Source organism: Pinus tabuliformis, chromosome 4_2, assembly GCF_031772625.1.
Source record: "Pinus tabuliformis cultivar Carrire ecotype Pingquan chromosome 4_2, CPIR1, whole genome shotgun sequence".
In the NCBI taxonomy this organism is placed as follows: domain Eukaryota; kingdom Viridiplantae; phylum Streptophyta; class Pinopsida; order Pinales; family Pinaceae; genus Pinus; species Pinus tabuliformis.
Genome location: NC_142304.1, coordinates 573677317 through 573697007, shown reverse-complemented (window position 1 = coordinate 573697007; position 19691 = coordinate 573677317). Strand labels below are relative to the sequence as shown.

At 38.2% G+C, this 19691-nt stretch overlaps 1 protein-coding gene across 1 annotated transcript; it reads left to right on the top strand.

The window, feature by feature from the left end:
• Window positions 1-13174: 13174 nt before the first annotated feature.
• Window positions 13175-19163, top strand: LOC149170602 (uncharacterized). The gene is made up of 4 exons (XM_089423930.1): window positions 13175-13982; window positions 14097-15192; window positions 15317-15589; window positions 15749-19163. Exons 1-4 carry the CDS (start codon window positions 13369-13371, stop codon window positions 18017-18019), a joined length of 4254 nt encoding a protein of 1417 aa, XP_089280056.1. The 5' UTR covers window positions 13175-13368; the 3' UTR covers window positions 18020-19163.
• The last annotated feature ends 528 nt before the right edge of the window (window positions 19164-19691 follow it).

Sequence of the window (19691 nt, the reverse complement as noted above, 5' to 3'; positions counted from 1 at the left end):
GGAATCTCCCTCTTGGGAGGTGATCCTTCAGGTTCTTGCAATACTTCATCATAGTTAGAAATTATATTTATTAATTCATCCTTATGGGAAAGATCACAACCCTTAAAAGCATCAGATTGCTCAACATCTTTTTCTTTCACAACAATAAGTACAAATTTCTTTCTAGCATTTATGAGCCTCTTCATTTTCCTTGCACTAACAAGTTATAATATGGTATTAATCCTATGTGCTCTTACAATAAACTCAACCCCATCTTTGGTGAGGTGATATTTGTTCTCCTCCTTGAAGAATATGGATTTCCTTTCATACAAGTAATGGCTTCCCAATACAATTCCAAAAATATCAAGAGGAACCACATCTCATTGAAACCCATTAACAAATTTTGAAGTGATAGAAAATTTAAGTTTACATTGTTTGGTTACTTGTAACTTTTAGATCATCACATACCCAACCAAGAGGTTAAGGTTTCTTGTGAGCTAATGTTTCTAATACCAGTTTCTTGAAAATTGCATAAAATATTAGATTTACTTGGGAACCAATATAAAAAAAATATTATCAACTTTCATATGCTTAATTATCACCCTTATGTGAAAAATCTCACGTCTTCTACTTTTAGAACTAGGATATGGAATATAACTACTAGAACTAGCATGCGAAGATGTTTTTACCTTACACCCCTATTGTTGTGATCTAAACTTCATCCATTGGATCAGATCCCAAATTTTATTGCATTATGGAAAGAGTATTTTTCTCTCCTTTTCCTCCAAACCTTTTAGGCCTTAGTTTAGGATGTAGCTTCCAACAGTGATCATCATCATGCCCTCCCTTTTTATAATGAGAGCATGTAGGATCTTCCTCTTCTTTCTTCATTGTAGAAAGCTTATTGCCTTTCCCTCTTCCTTTGAATTGTCCTTCTTAAAACTTGAATCTTTGCTTCTTTTTTAAATCTCTTTGCACATTCTTTCCCCTAGACTCAAGATGAGTAGCTTGGACACATACCTCATCCAAATTAGTTGAATTAAATAAGGGAATAATATGGTGAATGTAATTGTGCAATGCATCAATATATTTTAAAAGAGTTTCTAGATTATATAATGGAATATTTAAAGCCAATGCCTTCTTCCTAAATTATTTAGTAAATTTTTGCATGCTTTGTTTTTTTCCTTGTCTCAAAATTTTCCATTCAATGATTGTTTTACGGGTGTATGCTAAAGGACAAAGCTATTTATTTAATGCATTAGTGAATTTTGACCATGAATAAAGGATCTTAACATTTTGTTTGCTACCTTCTTCAAGTTTACTCTCCCACCAAACCAACGTTATACCTTCAATTCATAGATAGGTCAGCTAAATCTTTTCCTCTTCTCCAACAATCTTCTAAACATAACAATAAAATTCTATTTGTCAAATCCAATTATCTAATCTCTTTACATTAAGCTTGCCATTATACATTAACAAGTCAAAGTTGACATCAAACTTCAACAATGGCTTCACGAGTTCAAAGCCCATCTATGCTATTTTAAAATCTTTGCGGGTTGTAATAAATTCAAATAGAAGTTTCCACTTTTACATAGTAAGAATCAATGGTTGGTGCAACAATAACTCGTTGGGTTGTTGCTGACAAGGTCGCAAGTTCAAACCATTTTCCCGCCTCTTCTGGAAAGGTCAAGAGGGTTTTGTTCCAACTTAGATTACAACATTAAACCACTTGATTGGTCCACATGTCACACAATCAATGCCCAAGACTTAGTCAACTACACAACCGCCTACAAAGTTAATTGCCACATAGATGCCACATCATCGCCTCTGCCATGTATCTTATGTTGGTGCTACCACGCCACCATGTCATGTTAGCCTCCTATCACGTGTCTTATTTTGGTCCTCCCATATGTTCTTCATACAACCTGCCATGTCTCACCCTTTAGGACTACCACATGTCACCTATATCCTTCCTTTTTGCATGTTTTTCCAAAACTTCAAAATGTGATAACTTTCTCATACGAAGTTTGTTTGATCTCGTTTAAGTTTCATTGGAAATATATCATCGAGCTCTTTATCATGGGGACCTTTTCATATTGATTTTGGACTATTGAGTTTTGAGACATCTTGGATCCTCCTGGATCACTTTAAAACTTCTTATGGTTTCCTTGACAATCCTCCCTCTTTCAATTGCTTCACATGAAAAAACACAACCAAATAATAGATTTCTTCTTGGTCTACCTGACTTGAGTGAAGGGATCTCTCTCTGATTTCCTCAACTGACACACTTTAAGCCTGGAATCTATAGTCCAAATTCTAATCATAGGTTTAGAAGTTAACAAGGTTGTGGTTCTTAGGTTTACATGTTCACAAGGATTATAGGTTCATAGACATAGTTCAAGTATTTTTCTATATTTGTCTCTAATTGTTACCATCCTCCAAACTCTACTCAAAATAACTAACTAAAAATTGACATGTTTTCTACCCACAAGTGTTGCTTCACACAGGAAATATACAAGTTCCCCTTTTTGGGATGTGAAGTCAACCAAGACTTTACTGTGAGGTACGTAGCCCATGCTTGGGTGGCTCTAACACCTTCTACCTCATCCTCTCATAACTACTTGGGTAGTTGGTAGTTTAAGAAGAACATTATGCTCATAACATTAAATTTAGGGAAGATGGGAAACTTCCCAATTTCCCTTACAAACTTCCTAATTAGTCAATCCTTCCATACATCAGGATTCATATAAGATACTCATTCTTCTTCAACTTTAGTAGTTTATAATTAAATCAAAATATTTACAATAGACAATCTTGGAAATATATCCTTGTTGTCTCTCCAACATTATCATCCTTTAATTACATTGAAAAACTTGGGGATTAGAAAAAGGAATGTTACATTAGAATCATAGTGGAGAAGATCCTTTTCATTTATGGCAAATCCTAGAGTTTGTGACATGAAGGGAATATTTTGGAAAGAAATATTTAAAATGATGGATGGTTGAAATCAAAAATACTATGGTCTGTATAGTAGCCTCATATATTTCATATAAATAGAGCTTGCTTCAAGCAACTACTAATAAAATTTAATCTCATAAATAATGCAAGTTACTAGTATCTTTGATCTCATAGAAGAGGAAAACTAAAAAATAAATGAACTAGGCAACCCATCATAATCATCACTTTCAATTAAGAAATATAATAAATGAGAAAGCATGTTGAGTAACATAAATATTGTGTGGGCCCCAAGGGTTAGCTCAATTGGTCAAGTAAGTGCCTCGCCGTTCGAGAGGTCATAGGGTCAATCCTCCCCGAAAGCCCTTGGGGTCAGGTCTGTGATGGCTGAGGGGCAGGATCCTAGAGATTAGCTCTAGTCTTTATGTGGATGTAGTCGGCATCAACTGACCACGGGTGTCCGAGAACCACACGAAAAAAAGAAAAGAAAAAAAAAATATTGTGTGAATATAGCTAATTCAAAGCTCATGAAAATGAAGTTTGGAGGGCCAAGTTTAGGGGGGAAAAGCAAATAAATCCCAAATTATAGCTTACAATGCTTAGTTGCATGATAACCAAAAGTTTACAAATAACTTCCCTAGTAGAGGGAGACAACATTGTCAATGCTCATAATAGATTCCAAAGACAACAAAACTTAACCTTCCTCTACCTTTCCTTGCAATATCAACCCCACTACATATCCCCATTTCAAATGTTCTTTGAATACCCAAATTTTATCAAAACCCTAAACTTGTGGTTATAGAACTTTCTATTTAATTCCTTGGTCACTATCAATATAAATTTATTAATTAAAAGTGTTAACATAGTTATTTACAAACTTTATTAGCTGAAAAAACAATACAAATGTGTACTCATAACAAGGGCTTCTAAATATTGGTAATTGAAGGTCTAATATTTGGTAAATACTTGAAGATTGGATATAAATATACCATGAATTGCTCAATTTTGGAAACACATAAATATTGTGAGGTATTATAGCATGAGGGAATTTGATTAACATTTCGGCATAGCAAGAAGTCATAGTTGAAGAGTTTAAACATAACTCACTGGCATTTTATCTATACAACTTTGGTAGCTTATTGATTGAAGTGTATTCGAAAGATTTGATGGTGTTCACATTTAGTTGATTTTGAAAGGAAGATCCATGTGCTTAAACAACACACATAAGTGATAATAAATAAATATAAATCTAAAAATGAATAAAGGCATGTGGGATGATTAACTTGAATATTGTGGAAGAACCCTCTTTTACATTTCATTGCTAAGATTATTAATCTCATGATAGTAAATATAATGGAAAACATGAAGATTCTAATCATACCCAATAATAATCTCAATTATCATTTCAAAAAATGAAAGCATGTAAACTTGAAATAAATGATTATCACCTCTCCTCTAAGATGGCTTTAAAGGTTGACTCATATTCCCATTTTATTGTGCTTCCAAACATGAATTTCAATTATTTCATTTTTCCTTCCAAGCAAATCCTACATTATGGCCACTACAACCTTTTGTGGTACATGGTTGCAACGTGTAACTATCTTCTTCAACATCAGCTATCTTCTTTCTTTTCGCATTTTGAGACTATTCCTTCTCCTAAAACCAATGTTATGTTGCACCAACAACATCTGTCAACTCACCTTGCCTATTACACTAATTTAAGGTTTAAAGATATACTAAGAAATTATGAATTATTTTAATAAAGATACGTAGTAAAGATATAGATATATATGATGAGATATGTCTAGGCTTAAAATTTCCACAAGTAATAAAGCTTCTTGTTATGACACACGATTTGAAATTCATATATAAATTACAACTTACACATAAACAAAATTTAATAAAAATAAATTAATTACTATTAAAAATATATATATAATAAAATTTAATATTGAAATAGTCAATCATCTTTTTAAATTAAAAATATTAGTTCAAAATTTTTAAAATACATTTATAAATTATAACTCTATAACCTAAGCTAGGAAAGGTTCAACTTTGACATGAAGGGACTCTCCTTTTCTCACAGTGATTTCATGTTTGTCAATATCGTCCACAAACCTAGCATAATTATAGGCAAATATACAATATATATTGGCGCTCAAATTCTTTTGGATAAATAAAATGAAACCGCAAACTTTATAAAGACGCAACCAATTTGATGCTTCCTCCCATATTCCACGTCATTCATGCCAAAATTTTGACTGCAGTGGTGATTTTGGAAGGTGTCAACATAAGGTGGTCTCTACCACTATAAATATTTCCTCTGAAAAATCCATCGCATGCGCCTCTACTTTAGGGACAGCATCCTCCGCATGGCATCGGCGAAGCTGGTCAACAAAGAACCCCACACGAAGCATCCACTGCGTGGAATTTACAAATATGGTCAACAATGAACCCCACACGGTTCATGGCCACAATGTGTGGTCCATTGCTCAAACGCGGTTCATTACAGGCCAGCCTTGCGATTTCGATTTTGTACAAACTATTGGTGCTCAAATTCTTTTGGATAAATAAAATGAAACCGTAAACTTTATAAAGACGCAACCAATTTGATGATTCCTCCCATCTTCCACGTCATTCATGCCAAAATTTTGACTGTAGTGGTGATTTTGGAAGGTGTCAACATAACGTGGTCCCTACCACTATAAATATTTCCTCTAAAAATCCATCGCGTGCGCCTCTACTTTAGGGAAAGCATCCTCCGCATGGCATCGACGAAGCTAGTCAACAAAGAACCCCACACAAAGCATCCACCGCGTGGAATTTACAAAGATGGTCAACAATGAACCCCACACGGTTTATGGCCACAACGTGTGGTCCATTGCTCAAAACCCGGTTCATTACAGGCCAGCCCTGCGATTTCGATTTTGTACGAACTATTACATATTGTGTCGAGATTTTACCCCATATGATATTGACATGGCATTAAATGCCATTGGTGGAGTTAGTATATTTGATTGGTCATGCCATTGCCATTGGTGGAGTTAGTATATTTGATTGGTCATGCCATTGCCATTGGTGGAGTTAGTATATTTGACTGGTAGTTGTCAAATTATTATCAGATTAGATTTATTTAATATTGGATTTGTATATGCCGAGAAGATCAAATTTTTAGTATGCAAAATTTATTCTGTGAGGGATTTGATCTCTTTGCACATGAAATATCATTTGAGAGTAATAATGTTAATTTTTTAGATTATTATTATTATGTATATATTTGAGATAAATTTTAAAATTCACATTATGTTTTTTTGCTTGGCATGACTATATCATTCTTTTTTTAATTTAGTATATGTTGTTTACCTTGAATGGTTTGTACATGTGTGTTTGAATGTTTTGAGCGGTTTGTGTGTCTGCATTGAGGGAGCCTATGTCATTGCCAAGGTTAGTCATTTCCATCATCGTAAATTAAGGGGGGCCTTTGTAGATTATTTTATTTTTTAGGGTATGATGTTTCTATTTATGAATTGTTTTGTTTCTATATAGCTATTTGCATTTAATGTTAATATTCTTTTGATCTATTTTCTCACCTTCAAAACTTTTTTACACTCCATTTTCACTATTTTGTTTTAATTTTAGTTTCCTTTAATTATTATTTTTGTTATAAGATCTTGACTCATTAATGAGGCCTTCAGTCCTCTTTATATATATATATATATATATATATATATATATATGATTTCCTTCCTTGTCTTTCGTTGACTTAGATTGTTTGTTTCTTATTAATGTTTGCTATTATCTTTCATAATTAATTTTTTTAATAATTAGTATACATTATAATATTATTATTCTTGAATATTATTTGATATTAATAATCATTATTAAAATATTATTTTTCATAAACTAGACGTTATTAAAAAAAATTACTCTCCCTTTTGATTGTTTTGTTTTAATTTTAATACTTTTTATGGGGGTAGATCTCACATCAAAACGTAAACATGTAAATGTGTAAATGTAAATGTAAACTTAATGTTTAACATTTAACATCTATTAGTATGTATAAACAGAGTATATATTAAAAATATAAAGAGGTTTACTACCACTCAAAAAAGATGCATGGTAAATAAATAAAAATATAAATAAACTAGAGGTATGGTAAATAAATAAAACCTCGTTTTATATTTATTCCATAAACCTATTTATATTTATGAAAACTCAAAAAATATGTTTTATTTAGGTGAAGTCTATTAATACCATGGGTCAAATACCATATTTATAAAAGAGGTATGGTAAATAAATAAAAATATAAATAAACTAGAAGTACCGTAAATAAATAAAACATCCTGCTATATTTATTCCATAGACTTCTTTATATTTGGGAAAACTCAAAAAATATGTTTTATTTAGGTGAAGCCTATTAATACCATGGGCCAAATTATTATTAATACCATACAAAAAAAAACATTATTAACCCTAATATTAATATTATTAAATTTAAAAACTTTGGATTAATACAATATTAAATATGTTATATTATGATACATATTAATATATCATGATATATATTAACTCTAGATTTATATGGGAGGGAAGAACAAATACATAGAGTGATAGAGATGGAGGGATAGGGGGGGTGACAAGGGAGACAGGGAGAGAGAGGAATTTCAAGAGAGGATGAGAGAGGGAGGGAATAAGAAATACGTAGAGAGTGACAAGGGAAAGATGGAGAGAGAGAGTATGTTTATGGGTGAGATAAAGAGAAAAATAAAGAGAGAGAGAGGGAGAAGGGGGGAGGGAGAAGAAGAGGGGGAGGGATATACTAACATAGTTGGAGAGAGAGAGAGGGAAGAGAGATAGAAGCAGGGGAGAGGGAGAGAAGGGGAAGAGAGGGAGGAAGAGGAGGAGGGAGGGATAGATAGATAGATTGGAGAAATAGAGTATATGTTTTGGGGGTGATATAGAGAGACAAAGGGAGATAGAGATATAGATGGAAAGTGAAGAGAGGGAAGAAGAGAGAGATGGAGAGAGAGAAGGAGGGACAGAGAGATGGATAGATATGGAGTGAGAGAGCATGTATGTTTGGGGGGTTGAGATAGAGAGACAAATATGGAGATATGGAGGGAGATACATATATACAGATGGAGGGGGGAGAGAGGGAAGAATATTTATTGCACTAGATGCATTGATTTTAGTTTAGATGCATTGATTTTAGTGTAGATGTTGATTTCTAATGACATTTAATTGCTTGCACTAGATGTATTGATTTCAATGTAGATGATTTCTAATCCTATTTGATTGCTTTCACTAAATGCATTGATTTTAGTGTAGATGGTGATTTCTAATCCTATTTGATTGCTTACACTAGATGCATTGATTTCAGTGTAGATGTTGGTTTATAGTCCTATTTGCTTACTTGCACTAGATGCATTGATTTCAGTGTAGATGTTGGTTTATAAACCTATTTTCTTACTTTCACTAGATCCATTTATTTGAGTGTAAATGTTGATTTTGAATCGTATTTGATTGTTTGCATTAGATGCATTGATTTTAGTGTAAATGTTGTTTTCTAATCTTATTTGATCTCTTGCATTAGATGCATTGATTTCAGCGTAGAAGTTGATTTTTGATTTGATGTAATTGGATGTATGATGATACATTAATTTAAAGTGATTGGATCAATATTGCGCATTGATTTCACTGTAAGCATAAAAAATTATTGACAATGTACATTGATTTTTATGTTATAGTAATTCAACCTATTAATATTGGAGAGAAAGAGAGACAAGGTATGATGTTTACTACAATATATTGAGCTAAAGATTTACATGGGTTATGATTTAACATGTCCTTTCATATAATTGATATGAAAATATGACAAAAGTAACAAGAGTGACAATAAGAATAGTAGAAGAAAATAGTTTGAGATTAATCACAAGGAAATACTATTTGTAATTTACTATATTCTTATTATTCACATTTTCTATCATTCAACCCTATTACATTGTCACTTTACATTCAATTTTTTTTCATCATTAAAGTTCTTCACAATATTTATCATCTCAACAAACTGAGCTAACTAAGAAAATTTAAAATTAAAATGACCAGATTAATCTGAGACATATTTAGCATATTTAAAATGCATATATTTAATATTAGATGATTTTACATATTATTGATAAAATCAATCATCTAATAATTAGATTTTCTTTGGCTGCACATGACTGAAACCACCCTAGATCCATCTTAACTCTGGATCTATCAAGCGTCGAGAGGGATCAAATCTCTCGAGGTACAAACCTTTCCTCAAATTTCTCACTCAAAAAAGAGGTTTGCATCTCAAGAGATTTGATCTCTCTCGGCACTTGATAGATCCGGAGTTAACACGAATCTAGGCTGGTTATTTTTGATATAGGATCTTGACTCATTAATCTTTATATAGGAGTTGTCTTTAATGTGACTTTTTGGACTTTCTGGTGCCAGAATCCAAGAGAAAACTTTGAGGTGAAACCTTGATTTGTATTCTTTAAACTGGTTTTTTTATTGTATATATGGCTTCAAAACCCTCAAAAATCCCTAGGTCACTATTATTTTTAAAAAATATTGAAAAATTACTCCGAAATAAATATATAAAAAAAGATTGATGATGCAAAATCAACACTTTTCATTTTCGGGCTACTTTGTTTTTTTGGGGTATTTTAGATAGAGTTCTCGTTTGATCAATAAATTTGTTAAACATCATTCATCAAATGCATAAAAGTTGTTGGGGCATTGTAAAGCCCAAAAGGAATCGCTAACCATTCAAACAAATCCTTCTTTGTTTTGAAAGTGGTTTTCCAAATATCACCTTTTGCAATCTGAATCTGATAATAACCACTTCACAATCTAACTTAGTAAAATAATTCGCATCTTTTAAATAACCTAACAAATCATCGATACAAGGAAGAGGGTATCTATTCTTTACCAAGATTTTTTTTACTGCACGAAATTCAACACACATTCTCCATGTACCATCCTTCTTTGGTTTTGAATTTTGTAACTGTGGTTGGTCTTCATAATTATTGTTTTTGGTCCATGATGTATTTGTAAAGAAAAATTTTGTAAAGTGTGTTCCTCATGCTCTTTTCAAAAGAAGAAAATTTGAACTTTTAAAAATATAATTTTTGTCTCCAAAAGAAACCATGTCAGCCTCCTCCTAGTTACGTTGGCCCCTTCAAGTGTTCAAGTCAGCTTTGTTAAGAAAGGAACCCATTCGGCCTAATGGATATATATATATATATATATATATATATATATATATATATATAGGACATATTCGACCTCTTCTCAAGCACCAATTCAGATTTGATCATAAAATTCATAATATCTTGTGTTAAGCCATGTGAAGGAGAGAAGAAAGAAGGATGAAGATGAAGGATGAATTTCTCTCTTTGTTGTACAAGATCGAATCTTTGTGGTAGCCCTTTGTACATGACATATATACGATGTACATGATCGAATCTTTGTGGTAGCCCTTTGTGCTAGTTGAGTCTTTGTTGTACAAGATTGAATCTTTGTGTTAGCCCTCTATGTTAGACAAATCTTTGTACTGGACCAAATTTCTAAGGAAGGATTGGATTTTGAGGAAGGAAGAAGGCCTAATTCTAAGCAGACCTAATCATACCAAATTTTTTAGGAATATGGCTTGACTAGGATGGAGTTGGATTATGTTCAACCAAGTTTATTTGATGGTCAATTTGACCTTGTAAATGAATAGGATGTCTGGATGTATCTCTTGTTGAAAACAAGAATTTCTCTGAGGAAAAGGTTGTTTGGTTTTTCCCCCATGTGGTTTTTCCTAGGGTAAAAGCTTGTGTTCATGTGTAATTGTCTACTTATTATACTTTTGGCATATTTTTTTATTATTTAGCTCCTCTACGTAATTGCTTTATGATGATAAATGAATACAAAAAAAGATTAACCTAACTAAAATCATCAGAAGTAATTATCAGTTTAGAGGATACCCTAAAAATCAACATTTGGTACTATCACAATAGGAGATCCACATGGAGAGGAACTAGGCATGATGACTCCATTTTCAAGAAATTCTCGAACTTAACTTTTATCTCTACATTCTCAATTATGGACATCTTGTACATACCAACATTAGGAAAAAGGGAACTTTCTTGCAATTGAATCTCATGTTGAATCTCCCCCTTGGGAGGCAATCCTTCAGGTCCCTAGAATATTTCATCATAGTTATAAATGAGAATAACTAATTCATCCTTATGAGAAGGATCGCAACCCTTAAAATCAGTACATCGTTCAACATCTTTTGCTTTCACAAATATAAGTAAAAATTTCTTTCTAGCATTTATGAGCCTCTTCATTTTCCTTGCACTAACAAGTGATAATTTAGTCTTCATGCTATGTTCCCTTACAATATACTCAACCCCGTCTTTAGTGAGGTGATATTTGTTCTCCTCCTTGAAGAATATGGCTTTCCTTTCATACAAGTAATGGCTTCCCAATACAATTCCACAAATATCAAGAGGAACCACATCTAATTGAACCTCATCAACAAATTTTGAAGTGATAGCAAATTTAAGTTTGCATTGTTTGGTTACTTGTAGCTTTGCATCATCACATACATAGCAGAGAGGATAAGGTTTCTTGTGAGGTGTTGTTTCTAATTCCAGTTTCTTGAATCAGATATTACATTTACTTGGGAACCAATATAAAAAAAATATTTTCAACTTTCATATGCTTAAGTATCACCCTTATGTGAAAAAACTCGCTTGTTCTACTTTTAGGACTAGGAGATGGATTATAAGAACTAGAACTGTCATGAGAAGATGTTTTACCTTGCATTCCTACAGTTGTGATCTAAGCTTCATCTCTTGAATCAGATCCCAAATTTTGTTGCACTGTGGCAATAGTATTTTTCTCTCCTTTTCCTCTAAACCTTTTAGGCCTTAGTTTAGGATGTATCTTCCAAAAATGAGCATCATCGTACCCTTCCTTTCTACAATGAGAACATGTAGGCTTTGCCTTTCTTATTCATTGTAGCAACCTTCTTGCCTTTCCCTTTTCCTTTGAAATTGACTTATAAAAATTTAGATGTTTACTTTTGCTTGAAATCACTTTGCACATTATTTCCCGTGGAATCAAGATGAGTATCTTGGACACATACTTCATCCAAATTAGTGGGATTAAATAAGAAAATAATACGGTGAATGTAACTATGAAATGCACCAATATATTTTAAAAGAGTTTCTAGATTATATAATGGAATATTTAAATCCAATGCCTTCTTCCTAAATTATTTAGTAAAGCTTTTTATGCTTTGTCCTTTTCCTTGTCTCAAATTTTTCCATTCCATGATTTATTGCTGGGTGTATGCTAAAGGATAAAACTATTTCTTTAATGCATTAGTGAATTTTGACCATGAAGAAAGGATCTTAAAAATCTTTTTGATACCTTCTTCAACCTTACTCTCCCAACAAACCAACGATGTACGTTCAAGTCGTAAATAAGCCAACCGAATCTTTACGTCTTCTTCAACAATCTGCTAAACATGAGAATAAACTTCTATTTGTTAAATCCAATTATCTAATATTTATGAATTAAGCTTGTCATTATACATTGAAAAGTCAAAGTTGACTTCCAATTTTAACAATGGATTCCTGATTTCACAATTTAATAATAACGATGCAGGAATATATGGTGGGTGACTCAACCCTCAATAATGCAGTGAACCAAGGAAATTAGCAGCAACTTTCCTGTTTTCACAATTTAATAATAACGATGCAGGAACATATGGTGGGTGACTCAACCCTCAATAATGCAGTGAACGAAGGAACTTAGCAGCAACTTTCCTGATTTCACAATTTAATAATAGCGATGCAGGAATATACGGTGGGTGACTCAAATTACAGGCCTGCTGCCAACCATGGACAGTGATGGACGTCGACTCCCACTTGCTTCTTATGTGGATGGATGCCACCAGTATTGCTTAATAAATTAACTTATCAACCTCAGGAATCGAATCATGTATCGGGTTAGTGGATGCAGTTGCTTTTGCATAAAGTTTGGGCCCCTCATATCTGTGGTCAGCATATCTTCTAAACGATGCTGGAATATATGGTCAGTGACTCAACCCTCAATCATGCAGTGAACGAAGGAAATTAGCAGAAACTTTCCTGATTTCACAATTTAATAATAAAACAAAAGTATCTTAAATTTCATTCAATTGAAAAATATATCGACTTGGTTCGTTCAGCGAAAAACAAATCCTCTGAATTAGTGTCTTCATTTGTTCTCATCGATTCGCTGTTAGGTGGTCTTGCACTGGTGAGATCATTCCCAATCTCTGTAAAACGTCTTGGATCTCGCTTGCTTCTTTCTTCTCTGTAAAACGTCTTGGATCTCGCTTGCTTCTTTCTTCTTCTGTATCCGATGGCGGATCTTACTGGGGATATCACATGCATCGCCTCTTCTTCGGCTCCATCCACCAACACTGGCCAGGTTTATGACGTTTTTTTGAACCACCGCGGTCCCGACACAAGGAAAGGCCTCGCCAGCCATATCTACCGTAGCCTTATTGTCCGTGGGTTAAGAGTATTTCTGGACCAGCCCGAATTGCGTAAGGGAGAGGACATGCCTTCTCAAATCAATGAGGCTATTCGAACCGCCTCAGTGCATGTCGCAATATTTTCTCCAACATATGCTCAATCAAGCTGGTGTCTTAACGAGCTCGCACTAATGGTGGAATCCGGGTCCACAATTATTCCGGTCTTCCATAATGTCGATCCTTCGGAACTTCGCTGGACGCGGAGCGGAGATGGAGTGCTCGCTGGAGTCCAGAGTATCCTCCGCTGTATCTCTCCGTGTCTACTGGGCGAAAAGGGAAGGTATGCTCGAGACCTGCAATTGCTAGAAAACAAAACAACATTGGATCCTCGTACCAACAAAAAGAAGCCACGATATGATTCTAGCACTCTGAAAAAATGGAGGGATGCTCTCCATCTTGTCTCCAATAAAAGCGGTTTTGATATGAACGCATACGACGGGTAAGCGCCATACTTTCTCCACTTTTTTTTCTTAGTTATTTAATGAATAATAAGGTATATCATACTATATTTTCGGAGACGTTTCTCAATCAATATATCGTGCATATCGTTCAGTGACGAAGGGCGGCTAGTTGATGAGGTCGTAAAAGAAGTGTGGAGAAAGGTTAGTAAAACACCTCTTCATGTAGCCGAATATGCTACTGGCCTGAAAGAGAAAATAGAATACGTGGAAAGAATGGTGCAGCAGCAAAGCCAGAAGATGAGGGTTGTGGGAATTGTGGGTCTTGGCGGGGTAGGCAAAACGACCCTTGCAAAAGAATTCTTCAACAGACACAGATCAAATTATGATCGATCTTGTTTTCTGTCTGATGTGAGAGAAACCGCAGCCAAGAGCTCTTTAAGTTCATTGCAGACACAACTTCTTAAAGACTTGGCTCATTTGCAGGACGAGCAAATAAGAAACATTGATGAAGGCAAAGAGAAGCTCCGAAAGCATATCTCATCCTGTCCCCCATCTCTCCTAGTATTAGATGATGTTGATCATATTGATCAACTTCGTGCATTGTTTTCACCGTTTAAAGATACCATTCAATCCAGTAGTCTAATCTTGGTTACTTCTCGCAATAGGGATGTACTTACAAGCTCGGGAATTGTAGAGGCGTCTATTTACCAGCAAACAGGTCTTAACCCACAACAGTCTAGAGCACTATTCTGCTCGCATGCCTTTGACCAGAGTTGTCCTGTGACGGGATTTGAACAACTGGTTGAAGATTTTTTGGATTTTTGTGATGGATTGCCCTTATCTCTTAAGGTCATCGGAGCGGCCATTCGTGGAAAAGATTCTGCGATTTGGAAAAGACAGTTAGACAAAATCAGAAGAATACTTCCTGATGATATTCATAGCAAGCTTAAAGTTAGCTATGATGGTCTGGATAAAGAGCAGCAGGAGATCTTTTTAGACGTCGCCTGTTTTTTTATAGGAGAAAACAAAGATACCGCCATCACAATATGGAACGGGTGTGGCTGGGACGGATGGCTCGGTCTCCGCAACTTAGAGAACAGATGCCTTGTAGAGATCGACAGTGAAGAGTGTATAAGAATGCACGACCACCTCCGCGATCTCGGCAGAGATGTAGCAGAGAAGGAACATCCGCTTCGGCTTTCGCGACCAAATGTCAATCTTCTTCGTACTCTTTCCCCCTCGTCGCCTGTACGTATGTTGAAGCTCTCCACGGATTTTCAAATTAGCATTGCCATATCTAAATTGCCTTCTTGTTTTGAAATTTTATAAGAAAAAAAATCATGTTTTTAACAGCTCCAAGTGAACAATTCAGGTGCGAGGAATTAGCATGGATTATGGAAATGGCAGCGAACAATTTTTCGAATACATTAGGGTCAACTGCAACCTAAGCAGGTTGGAACTGCTTAGGGGTGAAGGTTCTTTTGTTGAAAGTGTATTCAGTGCAGCGGAGTTACGACAACTGATATATCTTCGATGGGAGAAGTGTCCGATCTCCTCAATATCTTTCACAATTCCAACAAGGAATTTAAGAGTGTTATACATAAAGGGGGAAGAATTGAACACACTCTGGCAACATGCATCTCAGGTAGTATACATTCTAATTGATTTGGACAGACATCGATTTACATTCTCTTCAAATAATAAAATTGCTTGCATTTAAGAATTGTCTCTGTTTATCACGATGTCAAATAGGTGACATTTACAGAGGCAAATCAACTTTAATATTTTTATGTACACATTGCAGGCACCACTACAGTTGAGGGAATTGTATATTGATGCTCCCCTTTCAGAGGTTCCAGAGTCTATTGGTAAACTGAATCAGCTCGAAAGAATTGTCCTGAAAAATGGCGATTTTAAAACTTTACCAAATGAATTCTATGATATGCATTCATTGAAGCATATCACGTTACAAAACTGTGAACAAATGATGCTGCTGCCGGATTCAGTTGGGATCTTGATGGGCCTCCACACACTCGATTTTTCCGGGTGCCCCAGCTTGAAGCAGCGCCCAGACTCGACGGGGCAGCTGACGCGCCTCAAGAGCCTCAACTTGGAATACTGCACCAGCTTGCAGGGGCTCCCAGACTCGGTGGGGCAACTGACGGGCCTCCAGACACTCGACTTGAAATACTGCACCAGCCTGCAGGGGCTCCCAGACTCGGTGGGGCAGCTGACGGGCCTCCAGGTACTCTACTTGACACGGTGCTCCAACCTGCAAGCACTCCCAGACTCGGTAGGGAAGTTGACGGGCCTCCAGACACTCGACTTGGAACGGTGCACCAGCCTGCAGGGGCTCCCAGACTCGGTGGGGCAGCTGACGCGCTTGGAGAAACTCTACTTGTACGGGTGCTCCAGCCTGCAGGGGCTCCCAGACTCAGTGGGGCAGCTGACAGGCCTCAAGGGACTCCCCATGAACGGGTGCTCGAGCCTGCAGGGGCTCCCAGACTCGGTGGGGCAGCTGACGGGCCTGCAGGGACTCTACTTGAACGGGTGCTCCAGCCTGCAGGGGCTCCCAGACTCGGTGGGGCAACTGACGGGCCTCCAGGAACTCGACTTGGGCGGGTGCTCCAGCGTGCAGGGGCTTCCGGACTCGGTGGGGCAGCTGACAGTCCTCCAGAAACTCTACTTGCGCGGGTGCTCCAGCCTGCAGGGGCTCCCAGACTCGGTGGGGCAGCTGACGGGCCTCCAGGAACTCGACTTGAGCCAGTGCTCTAGCCTCCCCTACTGGGTGGGGCAGCTGACGGGCCTCCAGAAACTCTACTTGCGCGGGTGCTTCAGCCTACAGGGGCTCCCGGACTGGGTGGGGCAGCTGATGGGCCTCCAGGTACTATACTTGGGCGGGTGCTCCAGCCTGCAGGGGCTCCCGGACTGGGTGGGGCAGCTGACGGGCCTCCAGGTACTCTACTTGGGCGGGTGCTCCAGCCTGCAGGGGCTCCCACACTCGGTGGGGCAGCTGACGGGCCTCCAGAGACTCTACTTGGGCGGGTGCTCCAACCTGCAGGGGCTCCCAGACTCGGTGGGGCAGCTGACGGGCCTCCAAGGACTCTACTTGGGCGGGTGCTCCAGCCTGCAGGGACTCCCAGACTCGGTGGCACAGCTGAAGGGCCTCCAAGGACTCGACTTGGGCGGGTGCTCCAGCCTGCAGGGGCTCCCAGACTGGGTGGGGCAGCTGACGGGCCTCCAAAGACTCTACTTGGGCGGGTGCTCCAGCCTGCAGGGGCTCCCACACTGGGTGGGGCAGCTGACGGGCCTCCATGGACTCTACTTGGGCGTGTGCTCCAGCCTACAGGGGCTCCCAGACTGGGTGGGGCAGCTGACGGGCCTCCAGGAACTCTACTTGGGCGGGTGCTCCAGCCTGCAGGGGCTCCCAGACTCGGTGGGGCAGCTGACGGGCCTCCAGAGACTCGACTTGGGTGGGTGCTCCAGCCTGCAGGGGCTCCCAGACTCGGTGGGGCAGTTGACTGGCCTCCTGGGACTCGACATGGGCGGGTGCTCCAGCCTACAGGGGCTCCCAGACTCTGTGGGGCAGCTGACGGGCCTCCAGGGACTCGACTTGGGCGGGTGCTCCAGCCTGCAGGGGCTCCCAGACTCGGTGGGGCAGCTGACGGGCCTCCAGGGATTCGACTTGAGCGGGTGCTCCAGCCTGCAGGGGCTCCCAGACTTGGTGGGGCAGCTGACGGGCCTCCAAAGGCTCAACTTGGAAAACTGCACCAGCTTGGAGGGGCTCCCAGACTCAGTCGGGAACTTAACGAGACTCAAATGGCTTAACTTGTCTGGGTGTTCCAATTTACAGATGCTGCCCAATTTTCAGCATTTGAGCTCGTTGGAGGAGCTTCACTTGTCTGGATGTTCCAAATTACAGATGCCACCCAATGTTCAACATTTGAGCTCGCTGGTGAATCTTTATGTGTCTCACTGCTCAAAACTGCAATGGGGCGCTGGAGTAGTCGAGTCCCTGCGCCATCGACTGGGAAATGGCTTCATCGAAGAAGGCGGCGAAAACATTAATGAATAAAGCTGCAGCGAGTTGTATAATATAAGAGAACTTCAGATCAGATGGCCATGGTCCTCGCCACACCCCGCAAAGAGCGTTGTGTCAATAATCGCACGCAAAATGAATTACACAATGTACAGAATGCTCTACATTTTACATCATGTGTAGTAAAATATAAGGAGTAGTCTACCTGGGCGGAGGAATTGTCCGGTTTCCGTCGCTGCCCGGAAAATTGTTCAGCGCCGGCCGCCGGCAATCCCTCCACCCTCCGCCACTCTCCCCTGGCTCCGCGGCAATCCCTCCACCCTCCGCCACTTTCCCCTGGCTCCGCCACCCCTTCCTCCCCTCCGCATTCACTCCCTGATTTTTCGACGCAGATCCGATCGGAGCTGGCATCCTGAAATTTCGCTGACAGATCGCAGCGACGGAGGAATAATGCCTTTGCCAATTCGAAATGGAGGAATTGCCCGATCGCGATCTGCTCCCTCACCTTCCTCCTCGACTAGGCGCCTCCCGCTCTGCAATTCCTCCACTCTGCTGCTCGCCACCCAGGTACACCGGACTAACACACCAGGTTTGTTCTACTCCTCACCGCAAGGGGTTTCCACAATTTGAGCAAAGATATGAATTAATTACTCGATCATTGATGCAGACTTTCTATTGTTTAGAGCACGCTATTGGTTTGCCATTCATTGAAAAGAGAGAGGGTGTGATGCATCCCAGTCTGCGTAGGGAAAACCCCGAAATATGGCCCCAAATTGTGGTTACTTTGACCATGCGTATCCCGAGTTATGGCCTAAAATTTATTCTTTATTGTTTACTGGCAAGCATAAGAAAGCAAGACCATTTGCTAGCTGCCTGAAACTTATTTCTATTTTTGCTGGCAAGCAGAAGAAAACAAATAAATTTTCGAGCTCTGTGTTCTGTATTTTCCAGGGCCCTTTCTATATACATGAATTTCTTTCCTCGGATATTTTGATTTTATTGGTCCTTCAATAGTTGAAAATAAAAACAGAATTGGCTACCCACCGAGACTTTGCTGAGCCAGTTACTTTTATTGTTTACTGGCAAGCATAAGAAAGCAAGACCATTTGCTAGCTGCCTGAAACTTATTTTTATTTTTGCTGGAAGAAAACAAATAAATTCGCGGGCTCTGTGTTCTGTATTTTCCAGGGCCCTTTTTATATACATGAATTTCTTTCCTGGGATATTTTGATTTTATTGGTCCTTCAATAGTTGAAAATAAAAACAGAATTGGCTACCCACCGAGACTTTGCTGAGCCAGTTACCTTTATTGTTTACTGGCAATCATAAGAAAGCAAGACCATTTGCTAGCTGCCTGAAACTTATTTTTATTTTTGCTGGCAAGCAGAAGAAAACAAATAAATTTGCGAGCTTTGTGTTCTTTATTTTCCAGGGCCCTTTTTATATACATGAATTTCTTTCCTCGGATATTTTGATTTTATTGGTCCTTCAATAGTTGAAAATAAAAACAGAATTGGCTAGCCACTGAGACTTTGCTGAGCCAGTTACCTTTATTGTTTACTGGCAAGCATAAGAAAGCAAGACCATTTGCTAGCTGCCTGAAACTTATTTTTATTTTTGCTGGCAAGCAGAAGAAAACAAATAAATTTGCGAGCTCTGTGTTCTGTATTTTCCAGGGCCCTTTTTATATACATGAATTTCTTTCCTC

What these genes read in the sequence shown, in the direction of transcription:
- LOC149170602 (XM_089423930.1), top strand. Translation starts at nt 13,369, where the DNA reads ATGGCGGATCTTACTGGGGATATCACATGCATCGCCTCTTCTTCGGCT. An exon ending in CTCTTTCCCCCTCGTCGCCT is followed by an intron (nt 15,193 to 15,316) that starts GTACGTATGTTG and finishes TGAACAATTCAG; the next exon opens with GTGCGAGGAATTAGCATGGA. An exon ending in TCTGGCAACATGCATCTCAG is followed by an intron (nt 15,590 to 15,748) that starts GTAGTATACATT and finishes TACACATTGCAG; the next exon opens with GCACCACTACAGTTGAGGGA.